At 46.0% G+C, this 24,952-nt stretch overlaps 1 protein-coding gene and 1 long non-coding RNA gene across 3 annotated transcripts in view; one reads left to right on the plus strand and one right to left on the minus strand.

The window, feature by feature from the left end:
• Positions 1-24,312, plus strand: part of PDZD2 (PDZ domain containing 2) — a 468,191-nt gene extending 443,879 nt beyond the window's left edge. For both annotated transcript variants that reach the window (XM_024246854.2, XM_054555451.2), the window contains 6 exons: positions 468-4,524; positions 6,270-6,387; positions 10,667-10,768; positions 11,763-12,033; positions 14,497-14,631; positions 21,442-24,312. In XM_024246854.2, coding sequence (XP_024102622.2) covers positions 468-4,524; positions 6,270-6,387; positions 10,667-10,768; positions 11,763-12,033; positions 14,497-14,631; positions 21,442-21,608 — 4,850 coding nt within the window. In that variant the 3' untranslated portion in view covers positions 21,609-24,312. The remainder of the gene's footprint in view (positions 1-467; positions 4,525-6,269; positions 6,388-10,666; positions 10,769-11,762; positions 12,034-14,496; positions 14,632-21,441) is intronic.
• Positions 14,619-22,973, minus strand: LOC129059366 (uncharacterized). The gene is made up of 4 exons (XR_008525199.2): positions 22,842-22,973; positions 19,729-19,830; positions 18,220-18,311; positions 14,619-17,315 (listed from the first exon to the last, which is right to left on the minus strand). It is a non-coding gene; the product is annotated as an uncharacterized LOC129059366 (long non-coding RNA).
• Positions 24,313-24,952: the final 640 nt, after the last annotated feature.

Below are 24,952 nucleotides of genomic sequence, written 5' to 3' on the forward strand. Positions count from 1 at the left end.
TTTTTTTTTTTTTTCTGAGACAGAGTGTCACTCTTTTTGCCCAGGCTGCAGTGCAATGGCATGTTCTCGGCTCACTGCAACCTCCGCCTCCCGGGTTCAAGCGATTCTCCTGCCTCAGCCTCCCAAGTAGCTGGGATTACAGGCACACACCACCATGCCCAGCTAATTTTTTTGTTTGTTTTTTTTGTTTTCTTTTTGTTTTTTTAGTAGAGATGGGGTTTCACCATTTTAGCCAGGCTGGTCTCAAGCTTCTGACCTCAGGTGATCCACCCGCCTCAGCCTCCCAAAGTGCTGGGATTACAGGCATGCACCACCACACCCGGCTTTCTGAAAAAGAAAAAAATATTTGAGATTGTTTATAATTTTCCAGTTTTTAATAATTGAGGGGCTGCTTTCTCATATTTTCCCTTTTATCTCCCCTACAACCTCTCCTGTGTATGTACCTTCTGTTTACATTCTCCACATAGAACTGGACAGCTCCTCAGACCTCATCTCTTCCCCAGGGAAGAAGGGGGCCGCTCATCCTGACCCCAGCAAGACCTCTGTAGACACAGGGCAAGTCAGTCGGCCGGAGAATCCCAGCCAGCCTGCATCACCCAGGGTCGCCAAGTGCAAGGCCAGGTCTCCAGTCAGGCTCCCCCATGAGGGCAGTCACTCCCCGGGGGAGAAAGCAGCGGCTCCCCCTGACTACAGCAAGACTCGATCAGCATCGGAAACCAGCACACCCCACAATATCAGGAGGGCAGCTGCCCTCAGGGGAGCAGGACCTGGGGCAGAGGGAATGACACCAGCTGGTGCTGTCCTGCCAGGAGACCCCCTCACATCCCAAGAGCAGAGACAGGGAGCTCCAGGTAACCACAGTAAGGCTCTGGAAATGACAGGAATCCATGCATCTGAAAGCTCCCAGGAGCCTTCCCTGCTGGAGGGAGCAGATTCTGTGTCCTCAAGGGCACCGCAGGCCAGCCTCTCCATGCTGCCATCCGCTGACACCACCAAAGAAGCATGTGGCCGTGTCTCGGGGCACTGCTGCCCGGGGGGCAGTAGAGAGAGCCCTGTGACAGACATTGACAGCTTCATCAAGGAGTTGGATGCTTCTCCAGCGAGGTCTCCGTCTTCCCAGACGGGTGACAGTGGCTGTCAGGAGGGCAGTGCTCAGGGCCGCCCACCAGCCGGGGCTGGAGGTGGGAGCTCCTGCCATGCCGAACCAGTCCCGGGGGGCCAGACCTCCTCCCCGAGGAGGGCCTGGGTTGCTGGTGCCCCCCCTCACCCACAGTGGGCCTCCCAGCCTTCGGTTTTAGATTCAATTAATCCCGACAAACATTTTACTGTGAACAAAAACTTTCTGAGCAACTACTCTAGAAATTTTAGCAGTTTTCATGAAGACAGCACCTCCCTATCAGGCCTGGGTGACAGCACAGAGCCGTCTCTGTCATCCATGTATGGCGATGCTGAGGATTCTTCTGACCCTGAGTCACTCACCGAAGCCCCACGAGCTTCCGCCAGGGACGGCTGGTCCCCTCCTCGTTCCCGTGTGTCTTTGCACAAGGAAGATCCTTCGGAGTCAGAAGAGGAACAGATTGAGATTTGTTCCACACGTGGCTGCCCCAATCCACCCTCGAGTCCTGCTCATCTTCCCACCCAGGGGGCCATCTGTCCTGCCTCAGCCAAAGTTCTGTCATTAAAATACAGCACTCCAAGAGAGTCGGTGGCCAGTCCCCGTGAGAAGGCCGCCTGCTTGCCAGGCTCATACACTTCAGGCCCAGACTCTTCCCAGTCATCATCACTCTTGGAGATGAGTTCTCAGGAGCATGAAACTCATGTGGACATAAGCACTTCACAGAATCACAGGCCCTCGTGTGCAGAAGAAACCACAGAAGTCACCAGCGCTAGCTCAGCCATGGAAAACAGTCAGCTGTCTAAAGTAGCCAGGCATTTTCACAGTCCGCCCATCATTCTCAGCTCCCCCAACATGGTAAATGGCTTGGAACATGACCTGCTAGATGATGAAACCCTGAATCAATACGGAACAAGCATTAATGCAGCTGCCAGTCTGTCCTCCTTCAGTGTGGATGTCCCTAAGAATGGAGAATCTGTTTTGGAAAACCTCCACATCTCTGAAAGTCAAGACCTGGATGACTTGCTACAGAAACCAAAAATGATCGCTAGGAGGCCCATCATGGCCTGGTTTAAAGAAATAAATAAACATAACCAAGGCACACATTTGAAGAGCAAAACCGAGAAGGAACAACCTCTGATGCCTGCCAGAAGTCCCGACTCCAAGATTCAGATGGTGAGTTCAAGCCAAAAAAAGGGCGTTGCTGTGCCTCATAGCCCTCCTCAGCTGAAAACAAACCTGGAAAATAAGGACCTGTCTAAGAAGAGTCCGGCAGAAATGCTTCTGACTAATGGTCAGAAGCCAAAGTGTGGTCCGAAGCTGAAGAGGCTCAGCCTCAAGGGCAAGGCCAAAGTCAACTCTGAGGCCCCTGCTGCAAATGCTGTGAAGGCTGGGGGGACGGACCACAGGAAACCCTTGATCTCACCCCAGACCTCCCACAAAACACTTTCTAAGGCGGTGTCCCAGCGGCTCCATGTAGCTGACCACGAGGACCCTGACAGAAACATCACAGCTGCCCCCAGGTCCCCCCACTGTGTGCTGGAAAGCAAGCCACCTCTTGCCACCTCTGGGCCACTGAAACCCTCAGTGTCTGACACGAGCATCAGGACATTCGTCTCGCCCCTGACCTCTCCCAAGCCTCTTCCTGAGCAAGGCGTGTGGAGCAGATTCCACGTGGCTGTCCTCTCTGAACCCGACAGAGGTTGCCCAGCCACCCCTAAATCTCCTAAGTCTAGAGCAGAGGGCAGGGCGCCCCGTGCTGACTCTGGGCCGGTGAGTCCCGCAGCATCTAGGAACGGCATGTCCGTGGCAGGGAACAGACAGAGCGAGCCGCGCCTGGCCAGTCACGTGGACTCCGCAGCAGACACAGCCCAACCCAGGCCGACTGGCGAAAAAGGAGGCAACATAATGGCCAGCGATCGCCTCGAAAGAACAAACCAGCTGAAAATCGTGGAGATTTCTGCTGAAACAGTGTCAGAGACCGTATGTGGTAACAAGCCAGCTGAAAGCGACAGACGGGGAGGGTGCTTGGCCCAGGGCAACTGTCAGGAGAAGAGTGAAATCAGGCTCTATCGCCAGGTCGCAGAATCATCCACAAGTCATCCATCCTCACTCCCGTCTCGTGCCTCCCAGACAGAGCAGGAAATGTCACGATCATTCAGCATGGCGAAACTGGCCGCCTCCTCCTCCTCCTCCTCCTCTCAAACACCCATTAGAAAGGCCGATTCCTCCCAGGGAAAATCAAGCCTGATGTCAGACTCCCTAGGGGTGCCCAGAAACAGCATTCCAGGGGGCCCCTCAGGGGAGGACCATCTCTACTTCACCCCAAGGCCAGCGACCAGGACCTACTCCATGCCAGCCCAGTTCTCAAGCCATTTTGGGCGGGAGGGTCACCCCCCACACAGCCTGGGTCGCTCTCCTCGGGACAGCCAGGTCCCTGTGACAAGCAGTGTTGTCCCCGAGGCAAAGGCATCCAGAGGTGGTCTTCCCAGCCTGGCTAACGGACAGGGCATATATAGTGTAAAGCCGCTGCTGGAAACATCGAGGAATCTTCCAGCCACAGATGAAGGGGATATCATTTCAGTCCAGGAGACGAGCTGCTTAGTCACAGACAAAATCAAAGTCACCAGACGACACTACTGCTATGAGCAGAACTGGCCCCATGAATCTACCTCATTTTTCTCTGTGAAGCAGCGGATCAAGTCTTTTGAGAACCTGGCCAATGCTGACCGGCCTGTAGCCAAGTCCGGGGCTTCCCCATTTTTGTCGGTGAGCTCCAAGCCTCCCATTGGGAGGCGGTCTTCCGGCAGCATTGTTTCCGGGAGCCTGGGCCACCCAGGTGACGCAGCAGCAAGGTTGTTGAGACGCAGCTTGAGTTCCTGCAGCGAAAACCAAAGTGAAGCCGGCACCCTCCTCCCCCAGATGGCCAAGTCTCCCTCAAGCATGACACTGACCATCTCTCGGCAGAACCCACCAGAGACCAGTAGCAAGGGCTCTGATTCGGAACTAAAGAAATCACTTGGTCCTTTGGGAATTCCCACCCCAACGATGACCCCGGCTTCTCCTATTAAGAGGAACAAGTCCTCGGTACGCCACACGCAGCCCTCGCCCGTGTCCCGCTCCAAGCTGCAGGAGCTGAGAGCCTTGAGCATGCCTGACCTTGACAAGCTCTGCAGCGAGGATTACTCAGCAGGGCCAAGCGCCGTGCTCTTCAAAACTGAGCTGGAGATCACCCCCAGGAGGTCACCCGGCCCTCCTGCTGGAGGCGTTTCGTGTCCCGAGAAGGGCGGGAACAGGGCCTGTCCAGGAGGAAGTGGCCCTAAAACCAGTGCTGCTGAGACACCCAGTTCAGCCAGTGATATGGGTGAGGCTGCCCAGGATCTGCCTTTTAGAAGAAGCTGGTCAGTTAAGTAAGTATCTGCCCCCCACTTTTATTTCAGATAAACTTGTTTCATTTTGGAATAGTTTTAGATTTATAGAAAAGTTGCAAAGATAATGCAGAGTTCCCACTTACTTTTTTTTTTTGGAGATGGAGTCTCGCTCCATCGCCCAGGTTGGAGTGCAGTGGTGTGGTCTCGGCTCACTGCAACCTCTGCCTCCCGGGTGCAAGCGATTCTCCTGCCTCAGCCTCCTGAGTAGCTGGGATTACAGGCATGCACCACCACGCCTGGCTAATTTTTGTATTTTTAATAGAGACAGGGTTTCACCATGTTGGTCAGGCTGGTCTCAAACTCCTAACCTCGTGATCCGTCTGCCTCGGCCTCCCAAAGTGCTGAGATTATAGGCGTGAGCCACTGCACCCAGCTTCCACTTACTTCTTACCCACTCTTCTTAGTGTTCACATCTCTCATAACCACGGTCCATTCGTCAAAAGAAAGAAATTAATGTTGGAACAATACCATTAACTACAGACTTCATTCAGATTTTGCTGAATAAATTCTGCTAATATCGTTTTTCTGTTCCAGGATCCAGGATACCACATTACATTTTAGCCCCCTTGGTTTTTAATATCACTGCTGGAAAAATAAAAGTGCCTGCAGGGAAACATGTTTACCAAAGTGTTGCTCTGAGGAGAGGCTTCTAGAGGACATGGCACTTAAGCAAACGCAACATGAGAGGGGCGTGCAGGGGAAGAGAGAGCGCAGCCCCTCTAATACCGGGGGGAATTTAGACCTTTGGAGGTGGCTGGAGTTAAATGGAGAATTTCTAACATATTTTTAAAGTATTTCACTTGAGGCCAGACGTGGTGGCTCACGCCTGTAATCCCAGCACTTTAGGAGGCTGAGCCGGGCGGATCACTTAAGGTGAGGAGTTCGAGACCAGCCTGGCCAACATGGTGAAACCCCATCTCTACTAAAAATACAAAAATTAGCTGGGGATGGTGGCAGGCGCCTGTAATCCCAGCTACTTGCGAGGCTGAGGCAGGAGAATCACTTGAACCCGGGAGGCTGATGTTGCAGTGAGCTGAGATCGCGTCACTGCACTCAAGCCTGAGCAACAGAATAAGACTCAATTTCAAAAAAAAAAAAAAAAAAAAAAAAGCCAGGCCCAGTGGCTCAGGCCTATAATCCCAGCACTTTGGGAGACCAAGGCAGGCAGATCACTTGAGGTCAGGAGTTCAAGACCAGCCTGGCCAGTATGGTGAAACCCTATCTCTACTAAAACTAAAAAATTAGCCAGGCCTGGTGGCGGGTGCCTGTAATCCCAGCTACTCGGGAGGCTGAGGCACGAGAATAGCTTGAACCCAGGAGGTAGAGGTTGCAGTGAGCTGAGATTGTGCCACTGCACTCCAGCCTGGGTGACAGAGCTAGACTCCATCTCAAAAACAATAAAAATAAAAATATTTCACTTGAACCTATGTATTGAATATTTTAAAATATGTCAGAAGTGTCCTGTTAAGCTCCAGCATTGGTCCCATAACTTCTTGAGGGGATCTCTGAATTCATAGCAGTTCCCCTTGCCATTGGCAGTGAATGACATTTCTGTTCAGCACTCAGGATTTATTCTTCCATTAGCTTGGAATGGAAGTTGTGACCAAAAGAGAGCAGAAAATACCTGCAGTATAGTAGAAAGGAGATCATTTTAAATGCATTCTTATAAAATGAAGAAATTGCTTTTTTCTTTAATGTTCTTCAAATATATTTATGTTATTTAGTTTGGATCAACTTCTAGTCTCAGCGGGGGACCAGCAAAGATTACAGTCTGTTTTATCGTCAGTGGGGTCGAAATCTACCATCCTAACTCTCATTCAGGAAGCGAAAGCACAATCAGAGGTGAGTGAAACACAGAAAGCTCAGGAACATGAATTGCGGCCACGTGAGTGCCCAGGTATGTGCCGCCCGCCCAGACAGCCGAGGAGAGCCCGCCCCGCGTCCTGGAGAGGGAGGACTGCCTTGGATTGCGAGTTTCACAGCTCAGTCTGACTTTGGCCTCACGTGCTGCTAGCCAGCTTCAGAAGCTAGACCTTGTCTTGACTGTTCAGGTGCCAGATGGGTGTCACCGCTGTTTGCATCCCCCAAGTAGCAACTAGTTACCATCCTCCCAACTCCTACGTGTGGAGTTTGCAGAGAGTCCTCAAAGCAGAGCTAGTCATCTCGGAAATATTGCAGAATGACCTCAGGTACCTCTCGCCACCTAACTGTGGACATAAACTAGTCAAGGGAGCCACCTGCTGGTAAGAGAAGAGTTACATTGGTGTAGTCCTGTCCTTGCCCTGAAACACGGTGGACCCTTGAACAACACGAGGGTTGGGGCACTGACCTTCATGCAGTGGAAAATCCGCATATAACTTTTAACTCCCCCAAAAACTTAACTACTAACAACCTACTGTTGACCGGAAACCTTACTGATAACATAAACAGTCAATTAACACAAGTTTTGTCGGTTATATGTATTATATACTGTCTTCTTACAACAACGTAAGTTAGAGATAATAGAACGTTATTAAGAAAATCCTAAGAGGCCAGGTGCAGTGGCTTACACCTGTAATCTCAGAACTTTGGGAGGCCAAGGCGGGCAGATCACTTGAGGTCAGGAGTTCAAGACCAGCCTGGCCAATATGGTGAAACCCTGTCTCTACTAAAAATACAAAAATTAGCTGGGCATGATGGTGGGTGCCTGTAGTCTCAGCTACTCAGGAGGCTGAGGTGAGAGGATTGCTTGAACTTGGGAGGCAGAGGTTGACATGAGCTAAGATTGCACCACTGCATTCCAGCCTGGGTAACAGAGCAAGACTTCATCTCAATTAAAAAAAAAAAAAAAGTCATAAGAAAAAGTGTATTTACTATTCATTAAGTGGAAGTGACTCATCATAAAGGGCTTCATCCTTGTCATCTTCACACTGAGTAGGCTGAAAAGGAGGGAGGGGTTGGTCTTGCTGTCTCAAGGATAAAGAGGCAGAAGAAACCCCGAGTGTGAGCGGACCTGTACAGTTTGAGCCCGTGTTGTTCAAACATCACCTGTAGAAGAGCATCTGAACCCTGGAGTACAAGGAATTACAAATAAAATCTTTCAGTAAATCAGTTGTGACAATAAACATTGACAGAAGAAACCATAGATTCACATCTAGGATACTAATCTGAAGATCAGTTTCTTGGGGCTATACGTAGAGATTTGAACCCTAATGAATGAATATTTTCTATTTAGAGAAATAAATATGAATGTTTCTTTAGTGGTAGTATACCTGGGTCACTGAACTCATCTAAGAATGCTGTTCCAGAAATTCAAATATAGAGGGGCTATGTGGTTTCTCAGCCAACGACCAGCCTTGGCACCTAGTACGGAGTTAGCCAGGATGTGAGGAGAGAGGTTGGAATAGAGGAGACCAGTCCCTTCAGGTTCCACCCTTCTGATTCTCAGCCACTGGTTTGGGTCTGTGCAGTTAAGAAATGCCTTGACAGGAGGATCATTTGAGGCCAGGAGTTCGAGACCAGCCTCATCAACATAGTGAGACCTCCTCATCTCTCAAAAAAAAAAAAAAAAAAAGATTAAATTTAAAAAATTAGCCAGGCGTGGTGGTATATGCCTGTAGTCCTACCTACATGGGAATCTGAAGCAGGAGAATCACTTGGGTCCAGTAGTTTGAGGCTCAGTGAGCTATGATCGTGCCAGCGCACTCCAGCCTGGGTGACAGAGCAAGACTCTGTCTCTGAAAGAAAAACAAAATGTCTTGAGATGCTAAGCACTTCCGCTTTCAGTAAAAGGGAATAGCCCCTCATCTCTCTTCCTCCTCCCACTTGTTATTACAATAAGGAAGGATTTCATGTGTGAAAGTCTCACTCTGAGACCACCAGTCAAGGGGGCACAGGTGGGGTCACACATTGCCAGGCCCCCTTTGCCCCAGACATTTTAGTGTTAGATGAAATGTCAGAGGAGAAGACCAGACTGTCCAGCCAACCACAAGCAAGATGTACACCTTCAGGGACCTCAAACAAAGCAGTATGGCCAGCATGCCACAGTGCTGCCCGAGGGAGGCTTATTCTAGGGCTTTCCTCACCCCCTACTACTCACGCTCAACACGAGGCAGGGTTGTGGTTTGGTTTGAAGATCATTCCTGTTTATCAGAACACGGCGTTCTTTTCCCTTTATTTTCTCACTGTCTTCAGAGAGGAGCGTTGAGCAGGGCTATCCTTACTCTGCCATCCTCAGTCTAGAAGTTTCCTGCCTTGCTTTTTCCAATGAGTATGGTTTGCAGGTACTAAAAATAGAACTGCACAAAACTATTTTCTGTGTCCTTGGCAGTGCTGTGAGAGATTCGAAGCTTCAAGGCTGAAAACAAACCCTGGCCTCCTGACTTCAACACACCCAAACCTTGGAGAGCTCTTGATGGTTGATGTGGCCACCCTGAGACTGTGCTGAGGCTCTCAGAGGCAAAATTTGGCCCAACAATCAGCTTCTAGCATATCTGTGTCCTTAAACACCACTGGAAAAAAATGTGAATATATTTAAATTTTTGTGATTTAACTTGTCCTGGAATGCAGGAGGGCCTCATTTTCTTTTTTTTTTTTTTTTTCTCTTGAGATGGAGTCTCGCCTTGTTGCCCAGGCTGGAGTGCAGTGGCATCATCTCGGCTCACTGCAAGCTCCACCTCCTGGGTTCACACATTCTCCTGCCTCAGCCTCCCGAGTAGGTGGGACTACAGGCGCCCGCCACCACGCCCAGCTAATTTTTTTGTATTTTTAGTAGAGACGGGGTTTCACCGTGTTAGCCAGGATGGTCTCCATCTCCTGACCCTGTGATCTGCCCGCCTCGGCCTCCCAAAGTGCTGGGATTACAGGCGTGAGCCATCACACCTGGCCTAGGAGGGTCTCATTTTCAAATATTGTCTTTTTGCTCCAGTAAGACATTGAAATATCTGAGAAGTGTTCCTATTTTCAGTAACACGTCACCTCCCAGAAGCTGGACAAAGACCATTTACTGGGTCCTGTATTCCCATTTTTGTTTGGAAAGCTTAGTCAACCTCTTTCTCCCCATTGATCCATGTGTGAGCATACATATGGTTGAAGGTGCCCATGAAGTCGACCTCCCAACTCCCCCAAAAGTTCGGCAGGACAGTCTAGGTTTTGGTTTGAGTAAACTTTGGGGGTTTTTTGAGACAAAGCCTCACTCCATCACCCAGGCTGGAGTGCACTGGCATGATCTCCACTCACTGCAACCTCTGCCCGCTGGGTTCAAGCGATTCTTCTGCCTCAGCCTCCCAAGTAGCTGGAATTACAGGTGTCCACCACCACGCCCGGCTAATTTTTGTATTTTTCAGTAGAGACGGGGTTTCACTATATTGACTAGGGACGGGGTTTCACCATGTTGACTAGGCTGGTCTCGAGCTCCTGACCTCAGGTGATCCGCCCACCTTGGCCTTCCAAAGCACTGGGATTACAGGCATGAGCCACTGCGCCTAGCTATGCTATTTTGTGGCATCAATTAATTAATTGCACCTGAAATCCAATGATGGGGAGGGAGATGTAGAAAACATGGCCTTGATATGCTCTTACCTGCCTCTTGCCACTGACGCTTATCTTTCTGCTGTTGGCAGGACTGGCTTTGCTAAATTGTAGACTTAAAGAGTTATAGAATAAAGGATTCCCATCGTGATCAAATTATGTACTATGATTTTTTTTTTTTTGAGACAAGGTCTCACTCACTCTGTCACCCAGGCTGAAGTGCAGTGGCGTGATCATGGCTCACTGCAGCCGTGACCTTTCCGGGCTTAATCCTCCCACCTCAGCCTCTTGAGTAGCTGGGACTACAAGTGTGCACCACCACACCTGGCTAATTTTTGTAGAGACAGGGTTTTGCCACATTGCCCAGGCTGGTCTCGAACTGTTGGGCTCAAGAGATCTGCCCCCCTTGGCTTCCCAGAGTGTTGGGATTACAGGCATGAGCCACCACGCCTGGCTGAGAGCCAAAGAACCTTTAGGGTCTGCAGTGAAAAGCCCTTCCAAGAGGATTGACATCAGAGCTTCCCTACTCTTGGCACAAGGGGATATGTTTTTCTTTCTTTCTTAATTTTTTGCAGCTCCAGCTTAAAGGATAATTTTTGTTTGTTTTCACTAGAATAAAGAAGATGTTTGCTTCATAGTCTTGAATAGAAAAGAAGGCTCAGGTCTGGGATTCAGTGTGGCAGGAGGGACAGATGTGGAGCCAAAATCAATCATGGTAAGTGACAAAGTCATTAGGCTCTCAGGAAAATCCCCCCTTAAGCAGCCTCAGAATGTGGTCAGGGCACAAATTCCAATCAGGGGTTCAGAGATTGTGGGTTTCATTCCCAGCTACCAACATAAAAAGGGAGAAGTGGGAGAAGTAGTACATAAGGTTTTCGTTGACAAAAGACAAGCATTTTTAACACAACGCTGACATGTATAGGCCATTTCCAATCCCTATAAACACAATTCGCTATAGCCTTATAATTTACCTAAATATTTTAAGCAATAGAAAACATTAGAATCAACTGGCCAAACTTGTGTTTATACAATTACTCCTTTCTCAAAAACAGTCACTCAAAATTTTACATCATTCAAAATCCTTCAGGACCATCCAGAGGGTCACCTTCACTGCATGAGCCCAGGCCTCGTTCATCTTCGTATTCCCATTGCCTCCTGGATGCCAGGCCCATGTCAGACACTAACAAGAAGTTGAGTTAAAAAAAAAATGTGTGGAGACACTGGCATTGACATTTGTGATCCATCCCCCGCACTGAATGTATGTTTTTTTTTATAAAGCAAGTGTCTACCTTAGAAAGTTCCTTTACTACAAGACCCGGCACGGTGGCTCACGCCTGTAATCCCAGCACTTTGGGAGGTCGAGGCGGAGTGGATCACCTGAGGTCAGGAGTTTGAGACCAGCATGGCCAACATGGTGAAACCCCGTCTCTCCTAACAATACAAAAATTAACCTGGCATAGTGGTGTGTGCCTATAATCCCAGCTACTCAGCAGACTGAGGCAGGAGAATCACTTGAACCCGGGAGGCTGAGATTGCACCACTGTACTCCAGCCTGGGTGACAGAGCGAGACTCCCTCTCAAAAAAAATAAAAAAAAAAAAAAAAAAAGAAGGTTCCTTTACTACAGATACGCAGTTAGTTACTGTCTGCCTTTTACTGGAAATTGTAAGTGGATCTGGTTTTTGTTCCCTTTTCCTTTCCTCGTCCCAGGTCCACAGGGTGTTTTCTCAGGGGGCGGCTTCTCAGGAAGGGACTATGAACCGAGGGGATTTCCTTCTGTCAGTCAACGGCACCTCATTGGCTGGCTTAGCCCACGGGAATGTCCTGAAGGTTCTGCACCAGGCACAGCTGCACAAAGATGCCCTCGTGGTCATCAAGAAAGGGATGGATCAGCCCAGGCCCTCTGCCCGGCAGGAGCCTCCCACAGCCAATGGGAAGGGTTTGCTGTCCAGAAAGACCATCCCCCTGGAGCCTGGCATTGGTAAGATGATCATTTCAACAACCAGCAGGCTGTGAGCTACTGCAGAAAGAGGAGATTCTGGTTGAACATGAAGGAAAATAACAGCTAACTTCTAGATCTGAAAAATTAAATGTAGCGAAGTCTAGAGTGTTTGGATGCTTCTTACAAAAGCAGTGTTACAAATAAATTAGAAAAAAATTAGAAAATTAGAAAAATCCCCCCAGTAGTTCAAGCTATACTGTGGAAGATTTAAAACGACTGCATAACAGTTTCCCTAAGTGTCCTAAAAAGGAATCTCTTTTATATTCACACCCTCTTGTTAGGACTGGTAAGGAAAACAGGAAACTATGTGATGGGGCACACAGTGTTGAAGGAGAAATTCCAGAACTAAGATTTATCCTTGGGAAACAGCAAGGTTGTATTCTTTCCTGTTTTAGAAGAACAGAAGAAAATGAGGGGGCAAGAGTGTTTTGTGTCTGAAAACAGAAACTGCAGCCTTAGTCAACCACGAACTCACTGGAAGAGGTTTAGAAACAGATTTTCTATGTGCCGTCCATATTCAGAGCCTCAGAACCACATGCAGCGTCTGTTTCTGCAGTGTGGGCTGTTTAATGCCCTGTTAAATACTGCAGACGTCTGGAGTGCCGTTCATGTTGGCATTCAGGGGTGACGTCTTTTTTTATTCGAGAGGGCAAAGCAGAAGGTATGGGTTAGGCACTGCCTTCTGGGAGGGGCCTTTTGTTCCTTCTCCATATCTCTCCCTGATAAGGGTAGCTGGATTCCTTTCTACAACTTGGCTTTCTTGTAGCCTGAGCTGTTTGTAGTCCTTGCTGAAAATGGCTCCGATTCCATTTAACAAATGAGAAACACTTCTTGTCCAGATGCCTCCGTGGTCATGTCCCCAGTCTTCCTTCTGTGTCATTTCACTTTGCCTCTTCCAGAGGGCTGAGGCCCTCCCCAATACAGGGAAACACCTTGGTCATTAGATCTTGTCATGCTTGCCTTTGCCCCAGAACTGTCTCGACCACTTGGTGGATTTTCAGTGGGATCCTTGTAAACTGTCAAAGGAAACCACTTCATCCTCACAGCTGCCAGTTTTTAAGCCTCGTGAACTCAGATCTGGATGGTCCTTCTGTCATTTATAATCACTCAGTATTCCTGCAGCAACTTCAGGGCCTCTGGTCTTGAAGCAGACCCTGCAGAGCAATCAAATGCTGAGCGCTTGGAGGGCTTAACCTCGCTCAGTTTCCTGTTCTTTAGTCTCCCTAACCCAGGTCTACCTGGTCCTATACCATACATTGACAGCGTCCAACTGGGGGCCCGGTGCAGTAAGCTGCACAGTAGAGACGATGGGACGCTTTTAAAATCCTGATGCCCAGGAAATTCCCAGCTCAATTAAATCAGAAATGTCGCAGTGGGGGCCAGACACCGTTTCACATTCCCAGGTGATTCCAGTATGCAGCCAGACTCGAGCCACTGCAATACACCCATTTTCCTTTTGAAAAATCATGCTCCCTCCAGTGTTAGTAAATGTCCTTCAGACCCTGTGGAGTGGCCTTCTTTAAACCACGACAATGGACTGGCCTTTATGTCCAAAGGAGACAATACTAGCTTGGCTTCAGCCCTAGTGAACACAGTGAACACAGGAAGCAGGCAGTTTAATCCATCTGTGGTCCTTCCTCTGCCTCCCAATTAACTAAGTGTGCCTTTGCAGTCAACTCTGACGTCCTTGGCTGATAGGCAAGGGAGGGAAGTACAAGGCAAGTTTACAATCCTGATTCAAACCCAGCCCACCTTCCCGAAACCAGCACACAGAGCTGGCATCACCATGGAAACCATCTCCTCACAGTGGAGCAGGATGCCAGTGGAGGCAGCGAGTGTGTCTGTGAAGACAGCCATAGTCAGGGGCAGGGTTTCCCTTTGCAGGAGCAGGAGTGGCGGGAGCTGGGAGGCAGGAAGCTCTCTGGGTTCCTGGGGGCTTTGGAGTCCATTCTAACAGTCTCACATGAGGCTGGGCATTTTGGTGCTGCCAAGTCTTGGTACCAGAGAGTGATGTTCTGCTGCCATTAGCAGCCAGGGTTGGCAGAAAATCAAATTTGGAGTCCCCAAGTGTGACTTCAGTCCTCACTGAGAAGTGCACAGCCGGTGTGGGGGGCTTAACAAGAGCACTTTGCTTTCTGGGGATTTCTGCTTGGGCATAAAAGCATTTGCCAATGCTTGCAGAAAACACAGAACAAAGGATACAAGTACAGCAGCAACACAGCCAGGAGGGCAGCCCCAGAGTTGGGAGGCCAACAGTGCTACTGGGCTCAAGTGCTGTTATAAGTACCCCAGGGTAGATGGGACTTGAGTGTGCCAGAAGTACATGGGACTTGAGTGTGCCAGAAGTACATGGGGCTGGAGGCAATGCATCCTGGGGGACTTGGACAGGCAGCATGATGAACAACCCTGTCATTTTTATCTTGGTGCACGCTGCCGCTGCAGGGAGAAGTGTGGCTGTACACGACGCTCTGTGTGTTGAAGTGCTGAAGACCTCGGCTGGGCTGGGACTGAGTCTGGATGGGGGAAAATCATCTGTGACAGGAGATGGGCCCTTGGTCATTAAAAGAGTGTACAAAGGTAATGTCCTAGACAACTCAGTCAGCCTTCTCTCACCTGTCATTTTTCCATGGATGTCTCAATGAAAAAAATGCCTTCCATTTAGAAATCAAAAAATCTAAACTGTTTTTAATGCTTTGTGACATACAAGGTTTATTCTGTATGGACATGTATTAACTCATGCCATCCACGTGGCAACTCTATCGGGTGGGTGTCATGTAAAATGGGGATAACCATTTTACAAAAGGAGAAACTGAGGCACATAGGGTCACACAGCTGTAAGTGGCAGAACCAGGCTCCAGCCCAGGCAGTCTGGCCCCAGAGCGTCTGTCCCTGACCCCTGTACTGCAGCAGTTCCTTACTCCGGGCCCCTGTCTCTCTGATGTGAACACACCACATTAAATAACACCACTAGACTTGCCAGTCAGGAGTACTTAATACTGGCCAAGATCTCATTGACTTAAAATACTAGACTTGTAAATGCTAGACTGCAAGAAAGGAATACAGTCCAAGCATAGCCTGTGTGGGAAAAAAAAGATGGGGAGTAGATATTATTGAAATGCTTGGTAAATATATATCTCTTCATCAACTTGCATAATTCATGTTTTGGTCTTGGGCAGTTTTTCAAAATCTTAGATTAACAACTCATAATTGTACTAATAACAGTATAATTGTATGAACAATATCGATATGTAATTATACTTGCAAATAGATCAGAAACCCATTTAAAGTTACAGTATGTAACAGAATAAGTAGGTCAGCAAGTAACAAGGTCAGTTCTTCTTAGCTAAGGATTGTTGTTTATTTAAATGACCATCTAGTTAATGACCTTGAGATATTTCTACAATTGCATAGTAATCCCAAAACCTCTCTCCACTCTTGACCTGTAGTGTTAATAGAAAAAAAACTTTAAAAAAATGTATAGTTACACTTAAAAAAAACCTCTATGGATCAAAAGTGGAAACGAAGCCTCTGTGGTAAGCAGGGCTGCATCCTTGGGGCCCAGAGGAAGCGGAGGATGAGAAAGAAATGTGCACTGCAGGCTGGGGCCTCAGTGCCCACGCAGGAGCAGGGGCTCAGCACCCCTGTGGGCAGCCAGAGCGAGGCATCTTGTGATGCAGAGGCCTGGGACCTGTTCTTTTGCCAGTAAACTGTGGTCACAACAGGTCTGCTTTACTCGAGTGGCAGCCACGACAGGCTGCCTGCTCCCAACCCCTGGAGCAAGCAGAAGACAGGCATAAATCAGGAGTCAGGTCTCTGTTATGTGTGAACCTATGGTACCAGGGTAAAGAGAAAACCTCAGACTCATCAAATGTTCAAGTTGACAGAGCAGCAGCAGGAGGAGAACTAGGCTCAGGCAAGCATGTGGCAACTCGACTATAAGAGCCCTCACAACAGAAAGCTCTCAGACGAAGGGTACAGGGCAACATCCATTGCCAGCAGACCCGAAAAACAGGACACCCCATTCATGACAGAGGCAGGAATGTTACCCATGAAACAAGACCAAAGAGGGTATTCAGAAGGAGCAAGCAAATATGTAAAAAAAACAAAATGCAAGCTGGGTGTGGTAGCGCATGCCTGTAGTCTCAGCTCCTTGGACTGCTTGAGCCCCAGGAGTTCAATACCAGCCTGAACAGCAGAGCAAGACCCTGCCTCTTTAAAAGTAAAAACTAAATGCACATATACCCTCATTAGTGAAAATGGAGTTAAATATATTTTTAAGTTAATGAATAAAAGTAAAAAGTAGACTAAATCCATGTGAAGATAGAATTTGTAAAAATAGAACAGAAGAAACCGTTAAAAAATGCGGTATAGGGAAATAGAGATGATTACAAAAAGGTAATGAGAGAAAGAGTTCCAGAAGGAAAAAACAGAATGAGAGGAAACAGTTGCAGAAATCATGACTAAGAATTTTCCAGAACTGAAAAAATGACAGGACTATGCAGAATGAAAAACTCATCAAGGGGCAAAACAGTCTGAATTTATTTAAAACAAACAAAAAACAAGCCTTGTTAGCCAGGCAGAGTGGTGCACATCTGTGATCCCACCTACTTAGGAGGCTGAGGCAGAAGGATCACGGAAGGATCACTTGAGCCCTGGACTTGGAGGCTGCAGTGAGCAGGACTGCACCATTGCACTCCAGCCTAGATGACAGAGTAGGACCGTCTCCAAAAAAAATAAAATCCAAACCTTGATATAATAAAGTTTCAGAATATAAAGAAGAAAATCTAAAAAGCCAGGAGAAAATTCTAGTTTGCTCACTGCGTACAACAATCAGAGTGGCGGCATCAATGCCTGGAGCCAGCAACACCTTCAGAGGACTGAGGGAAAATGTCCATCACCTGAAAACGCAGCACCCAGCTAACCTGTCATTCAATAGGGTAGCTAAAATGGAGGTATTTTAAGACACTCCTGAGGAGAGGGGGAGTGGCCGCCTCCATGGTTGGTCACAGGACACGTAGCCTCTGCAGTCCAAAGAGACACAACCCAAAAAAGCATGTGAGCCTGCGAACTGAAGGACCAGGGCAGACGCTGACTAAAGCAGCACATCGGCTGGGGAGGCCAGGCTTCGGGACCCCATACTAGAAGAAGTCACAGGACAGATGACATCCTTCAGATCTGTCTCCAGCAAAGCAAGAATATGACGTCCTGGATAACTTCTCAGCCTTTGTCTTTAGCATCTGGCCACAAATCCGTGAAAACTGCTGTGGAAATGGATAAAGAAGAAGAGAAGTGTCAGTCCCACAGACTAGCGCTTTAGACACTCTCGTGTGCAAGCCCGTGGTTTTGTTCTTGGGGAAAGCCATTCAAGTATTTCTGAGTATGATACGGCAGATCCCACCTTTGGAAACTAGTGAGTCTAAAGATTTCATTATCTGGCCGGGCATGGTGGCTCATGCCTATAATCCCAGCACTTTGGGAGGCTAAGGCAGGCGAATCACTTGAGGTCAGGATTCACCTTCTTACCTCGTATTTCATACAAATTTCAGGAGTACAGGTTTTCTGTTCATTTTGTTTTCCTGTGTCTTTTAGCTCAAGCATTAGAAAACAATACAGCAAAACTGATTTCTTGAGTAAGTCTATTACAGAACAAGCATTTGAATAAGAATTTTTTTTTTAAAACAGAGTCTTGATCTGTCACCCAGGCTGGAGTGCAGTGTCACAATCTCTGCTCACTGCAATCTCTGCCTCCCAGGTTCAAGTGAGTCTGGTGCCTCAGCCTCCTAAGCAGCCCGAGGTGGGCGGATCACCTGAGGTCAGGAATTAGAGACCAGCCTGGCCAACATGGTGAAACCCCGTCTCTACTAAAAATATAAATGTTAGTTGGGCATTGTGGCGCATGCCTGTAATTCCAGCTACTCAGGAGGCTGAGGCAGGAGAGTCACTTGAACCCAGGAGGCGGAGGTTGCAGTGAGCCAGGACTGCACCACTGCACTCCAGCCTGGGGTCAGAGAAGGCTCCATCTGAAAAACAAAAAAACATATAAAATGTTCATTATATGGCAAAATTTATAAGCAAATTCAAAAATAAGTGATTAGAAGATATTTACAATATATTTAATAAACAAAGGGTTGATATCCAGAATAGGCAGGGTACCATGGCTCACACCTGTAATCCCGGCACTTTGGAGACCAAGGTGGGCAGATCACTTGAGCCCAGGAGTTCAAGACCAGTCTGGGCCACATGACGAGACTCCATCTCTATAAAAAATACAGAAATTACTCGGGTGTGGTGGCACGCACCTATAGTACCAGCTACTCAGGAGGCTGAGGTGGGAGAATCATTTGAGCCTGGGAGGTCGAGGCTGCAGTGAGCCATGGTTGTGCCACAGCACTCCAGCCTGGGTGACAGAGGGAGACCTTATCTCCAAAAAAAAAAAAAAAAAAAAAATCCAGAATATATGCAGAACTATATAATTCAGTAAGAAAACTACAAGAGAGAAAATTTAGGTAAAGAAAGCAATAGAAAATGGACAGAAGTTAAAACCTAGGTGGCCAAGAAACACAGGAAGATGCTCAAACTTAAATGTATTGGATGAAAATTAGAAATATTATAAATCATTCTTTTAATCTATCAAGTTGGCCAAAAATAAAAAATCTCATACTATGATGTGTTGGCAAGGAGGTGGAGAAAGGAAAACACTCATTTTTTTTCTCACGCAAGTATCTACTGGTTAATCTTTAAGGAAAATTTTAGCAGTGCTTACAAAAATGGAAGCTATGAAACAATTTAAATTTCTATCTGTAGCAGAATAAAATATATTCATATAAAGGAAAGCTAAATAGCAGCTGAAAAAATAAATTACATCTCTCTCTCTGTAAACTGGGACCAGCTCAAAAACAGTGTTGAATGAAAAAAAAGCCAAATGCAGATTGTTCACTGTATGACACCAATTCATCATAAGCATAAGGAACCTAAGAATGTGTTAAACAAAAGCTATGCAAGACCTTTTTTGGGAAAAAGCATAAAAGCTTTCTAAAGGACATTTTTTAAAAATCTATGAGTATATGGAGAGAGAGACATATCCTGCTCAAATCTGTTAAGATTCAGTTTGGCCTCATGTAATAGGAAATCCAAAATAGCAGTGGTTTAAACGAAAGAATTTATTTCTCTCTTGTGTAAAAAGTCCAAAAGCTGGCAAACCTCTGTTTTGTACAACACTGAATGTTTCCTAAAGGAGCAGTCCCCGAGCTTTTTGGCACCAGGGACTGGTTTTGTGGAAGACAATTTTTCCATGGGGAGGGTTTGGGTGGGGGATGGTTTTGGGATGATTCAGATGCATTACGTTTATTGTGTACTTTATTACATTTTAATATATAACGAAATAATTATAAACTCACCATCATGTAGAATCTGTGGGAGCCCTGAGCTTGTTTTCTTGCAACTAGGCATCCCATCTGGGGGTGATGGGAGACCATGACAGATCATCAGGTGTTAGATTCTCATAAGGAACACGCAACCTAGATCCCTCGCATGTACGGTTCGCAATAGGGTTCACGCTCACGTGAGAATCTAATGCTGCTGCTGATCTGACAGGAGGCAGAGCTCAGGTGGTAATGTGAGTGATGGTGAGAGGCTGTAAATAGAGGAAGCTTTGCTCACTCACCCACTGCTCACCTGCTGTGCAGCCCTCCTGCCACCAGTCTGCAGCCCAAGGGTTGAGGACCCCTGTCCTAGAAGACTTTGCTCCACTTCATCTCATTCAGTCCTTCTAACAACCTAGTAAGATAACAAGACAGATATCATCACCATTTTGCAGATGAGAAAACTGAAGTTTAGAGAAATCTGTAACTTGCCTGAAGTCACAGATTTGAGACCAAACCCAGTCTGATTGCTCCTTCAGTGTGCATCAGGCTGTTCTGGTTGCCTGGAACCTCCCATGTCTTGAGGCCCAGCTGAACACTCACAAAATTCTTTTCTTTCACATAACCCGAAGGCCTTCAGTTAATATGCTAGAATAGAACATTGGGTACTATGTTAACACAAATATAATTGGTTCTTTGGTCCTTCCAAAAATGTATCTCAAGAAAAGCAAGGACTAGGGACCAAATCATTTTCCTGGGGCCCACTACAGGGCTGATATTGGTGAGGTCTCTCTTCTAATGTAACTGCCTCTATCATTTACCACAGAAAATGTTTTTGTCCTTGGGTGGGTTGGATTTCTTCCAAGCTGTATTTTTATCACATAATATTATTTCAATAATTTCAATAACGACTTTCAGTGATTTAGGATGAAATCGATACATCTGCTCAGTCATTTGAGGTCTAATCTAAATTTCTGAGAAAATTTTTATTTTCACACTGGGGACTTTTTCTTTCAATGCCATTTTTTTCCATAAGATGCCTCCATAGCTGGTGTACCTTTAGAAGTATATGTGTGAGAACGTAAATGGAGGGTTTACACTTGCATTTTTTTCAAAGCTCATAGAAAGCTAGACAAAGCTATAATGTGAACATGCTAAACTCTGTAAGTAGTCTCCATGGTCACTAATGAGCACATAATCACTGATTCTCAGAACTTGCATGTATCAGCCAGTATCTGTTAACAATTAGAAGCTGACAGCCTAGGCAACATGGCACGACCCCATCTCTACCAGAAATATAAAAAAATAGCTGTGCGTGGTGGTGTATGCCTGTGGTCGCAGCTACTCTGAAGGCTGAGGTGAGAGGATCACTTGAGCCCAGTGAGGCAGAGGCTGCAGCGAGCCAAAACTGTACCACTGCACTCCAGCCTGGGTGACAGAGTGAGGCCCTGTCTCAACAACAAAAAAAGTTGAGCCTGCTTTCCTGTGTTTACTGGCTGTTTGGATTTCAGTTGTTGATTTCCTTACCCCAACTTTATTTTGTGTTATTCTCGTGGACTTTTAGCTCTTTAGTCTGGATGTTAACCATTTGTTGATTAAATACATAGAGAATATCTTCCCCTTGTCGGTTTGTTTTTTTTTTGTTTTTTTTTTTTTGTTTGAGACGGAGTCTCGCTCTGTCGCCCAGGCTGGAGTGCAGTGGCTCAATCTCGGCTCACTGCAAGCTCCGCCTCCCAGGTTCATGCCATTCTCCTGCCTCAGCCTCCTGAGTAGCTGGGACTACAGGTGCCCGCCACTGCACCCGGCTAATTTTTTGTATTGGAGGGGCGGCGGGAGGGCTAGAGTTGAACTGTTTTCTGTAGACCAGTTTATTTTTATGGATATATGCTTTTTGTGTTCTAAGAAATATTTCTCTATTCAATAATATATTATTTAGATATTTTTATCACTTAAAAGTTTTTAGTTTACTTAGGATTTTTGAATACTATAAAACTGCCAAGCTATTATTCTGTGTTTATTCTCACAGGTGGTGCAGCTGAACAAGCTGGAATAATAGAAGCTGGAGATGAAATTCTTGCTATTAATGGGAAACCTCTGGTTGGGCTCATGCACTTTGATGCCTGGAATATTATGAAGTCTGTCCCAGAAGGACCTGTGCAGTTATTAATTAGAAAGCAGAGGAATTCTTCATGAATTTTAACAAGAATCATTTTCTCAGTTCTCTTCTTTCTTCTTTCTTTAGCAAATCAGAGTGACTTCTTAAACCACAGGTTCTTGAAATGGCCAACACTGGTATAGACACAGACTATAAAAATCTCCAAGCGTGTGCTTACACATGAAGCCTGACTTAACTGTATGTGCAACAGCAATGAAATTAACTCCAGAAGCCTTCCACCTGGATCACCCAGGCCGGGAGGGTTCCTTCGTTCCAGTGCCTGTCCCCTACCTTTATGTTTACTGATGGGGATACAAGATGTGACACACCCTTCTTTATTTGAAACACTCAGCTAGACCTTTGCTTCCTTCTTGCCAGCTCTCCCAACATACCCAATCCTGGTGATTAGGGAACTAAAAGTCTGAGGGAGACACAAATGTCACACCTAAGAGGACTATCATCATTTTATATGATTTTGTAAGTAAATGACAGAATGCTTTTAGGCACATTCGATGGAAGGAGGAGCTGTAGGTCTGTATATGTTACCCTGAAAAGAGAGTAAGACTTAAAAAAATGAATTATGATCTGTTAGGCCGAGCTCAGGAATTGTCCAAAAATGAAAAAGCAAAATAGAGTATTTTTTAGTGAGTGTAATGTATAATGTACGTATGCAAAGTTCAACTCAATAGGTTATCGATCACCATGAAGCATTGATCATTTTCTATCTCAAAAGTGTAAGCCATAAGGCTGTTTTACAGAATAGCACTTCTTTAAATAGGCATGAGCTTCACTGCTTAGAGGGAGCAGAAACGTCAACATCTAAAAGCACCTTACAACTAGTTTTTGAACCTGTCTTGGTAAGTGCTGGAATTCAAGACTGGTCAGTACAAGAGCAGACAAAAATATCACAGTCACTGGGTTTCCATTTCTGTATTTTATGCACTCCAACCATGAATTTAAACTAAATTTTTAGAAATCAATCAAGTATCTTTCTAAGTGTCCTTGGATTTATAGACAATGTATGTACAATCCAAATAGAGGAGCTTAATGGAATCCTTTTAGGAGACTGGTTGGTTTTTTTCCTCTTTCCCAACATGTTTAAGAAATGTAACATTCTAAGTATTGGATCTCTTTTCTTGACCTAGTATAATGACAACTGCAGTGACTTCAGTTTTTGCTGTTTTCGTTTTCCCGCTTTGCAATTTCCTCCTTTTGCCAAAAATGTTTTCCTACAGAAGACTGTCGTGACTCACGCTGCTTGGGAAACTCACTCTGGCCACTCCTCCTCTGGTGGCATGAGCTGCTTCCCAGTAGCTATTCCGATTGGATATTCCGTTCATCGTCACATAGCTGGCTTTTCTCCCCTCGTGATGTACCCTTATTTTCTTAGGTAAATTCCAAACTCTCATCGGGTCATAAGGAGGAGGAGAAACAGGGTGAGTCAAGGTAAAGGAGCAGAAATATAGTTACAAGCCAGGTCTTCAGTGGCACAAACCAACCCGTTGAGCCCTAACAATATGAGTGGAGAGTGCATTTGCCATACCTGTGTGCATGACACTAAGATTTTATGTTGGAGATACTTCTTTAAATAACCTACAGCTTGAGTCTATGGCTATGACCCCCAGATTCATGGAGGGGCTTTAGCCATCAGCTTTGTACATCATTTTTCTGAATGACCAATCCCACTAAACATCTTTGAAGTCGGCCTAGAGAGGTCCTTCAGATGAGAGAGAAATAGCTGGCTTGTCTGAGTCCAGATTTCTCATCAACCGGCAATACAAAGGAAAATATAGTACGAGTTAGTTAGAAAGGTCTTATTGATTTTACTTCTACTTTTCACTACAGTTACATGTAGGATACTGTAGGAAGTCAGTGCAAGGTGCATGCATGATTGATTGTTTTTTCAGTCTCTGGGGTCAGTTTTGTGGTTTCTGCTTTCTTGCCTAAATCAAGTCAACACTGAAAACTGCTTTTTTGCCTCCACTCTTACAGCTGTGCCTAATAATAAGAAACGCACAGCCCTGTGTGAACAGACAGGAATTCCTTGTGCAATGTGGAGCAAATGGAACGGTCTCCTTCTGCAAGTCCTTAATCCTCATATCTGGAGTACAAGGGTAGACCTCTGGCTTACCACATACACTATGCTAAAGTCATCAGCCACTGCTACTACATCTTGCCAGAAGGTTTCCCTCACCAACAACAGTTGAAATTTAAGGGAAGAAGCAAAAGCTAAACTGTCTTTGACCCTAAGATAGAAAGCTATTTATTTGTCTTCAGTGTTCAAGGCATGACTAGTATTTCTAATTAGCCTAATAAATTCCCACACTTTCTGAAGTGAACACTAATGGTATTGTCCTACTAAAACTGTCATTGTTTCTTTTTTTTTTTAACTGGTCAGTCATTCACAATAAGCTATGAGGGTAAATACGTGTTATAACAAGTAAATCGTAGTTGCAAGAATATACCATGAAGATTAAAGTAGGCTGGGTTTCATTTCCATCTTCCCACACATCTCATTGAATTTGATGGTTGACTTAATTGGCACCATAACTTTGTATGATATTATACATTATCCTTTATTTATGTAAAGTAAAATGCCTTATATATTAAAGAGTAAGTGCAATAATATGAAATAGCCTGTACATTTTTAAAATGTTGTCACCAAGTTATATAAATCCACATCTCTGTAAACAAACTTTTTTAAGTAATTTTAAAAAAATAAACACTCTGCTTACTACTTGATTTTTTTTTCTCTTTTTGCTGTTAATTGAGTAATATTGAGATGAGAAATGTTTATTGTCACCTAAATGAGTCAGAGGTACAAAGGCAATAGAACTCAAATTAGCCGCCCTTTTCCAGGCCACACTCACAATCTTGACACAATCCAAAACTTTTCCACCTCTAAATCTTTCTTACAGTTGAACAACCTACTATTTTACCACACGCTCCCAGCCTCCTGGTCACTTCCTCCCACGTCTTCACTTTGAAAAAGCCCTTGACAGTTTTCTCCCTATCAGAACTCCACCCTTCCATTCCCTTCTCAGACTAGAAGAACCCTAGCGTAGCACAGCAAACTCTGCCAAGCCCACAGGCTTAGATCCCTTGCCCCACTGTTCTGTCTTACCAGGCGATCCTGGACCCTTCCAAATAGCCAGCATCTTGGTTCCTATAACCCTATTCCTACAGAAAAATCCCACAACTAGACACAACACTGCTGCTGTAAATTCACGGTTTCCAGCCTTAACTGGACCCTCGCTGCCACTCAGCACTTGTTTCCTTGTCTTGTCAGTTTTTTCTCTCATTTTTCACAATAATGTTCTTTTTCTCAAAAACCCTACCCATTCACCTTCCCCCTCCTACTTGGATGATCTGGGATCCTACC

This window comes from Pongo abelii, chromosome 4, assembly GCF_028885655.2.
Source record: "Pongo abelii isolate AG06213 chromosome 4, NHGRI_mPonAbe1-v2.0_pri, whole genome shotgun sequence".
Taxonomy (NCBI): Eukaryota; Metazoa; Chordata; class Mammalia; order Primates; family Hominidae; genus Pongo; species Pongo abelii.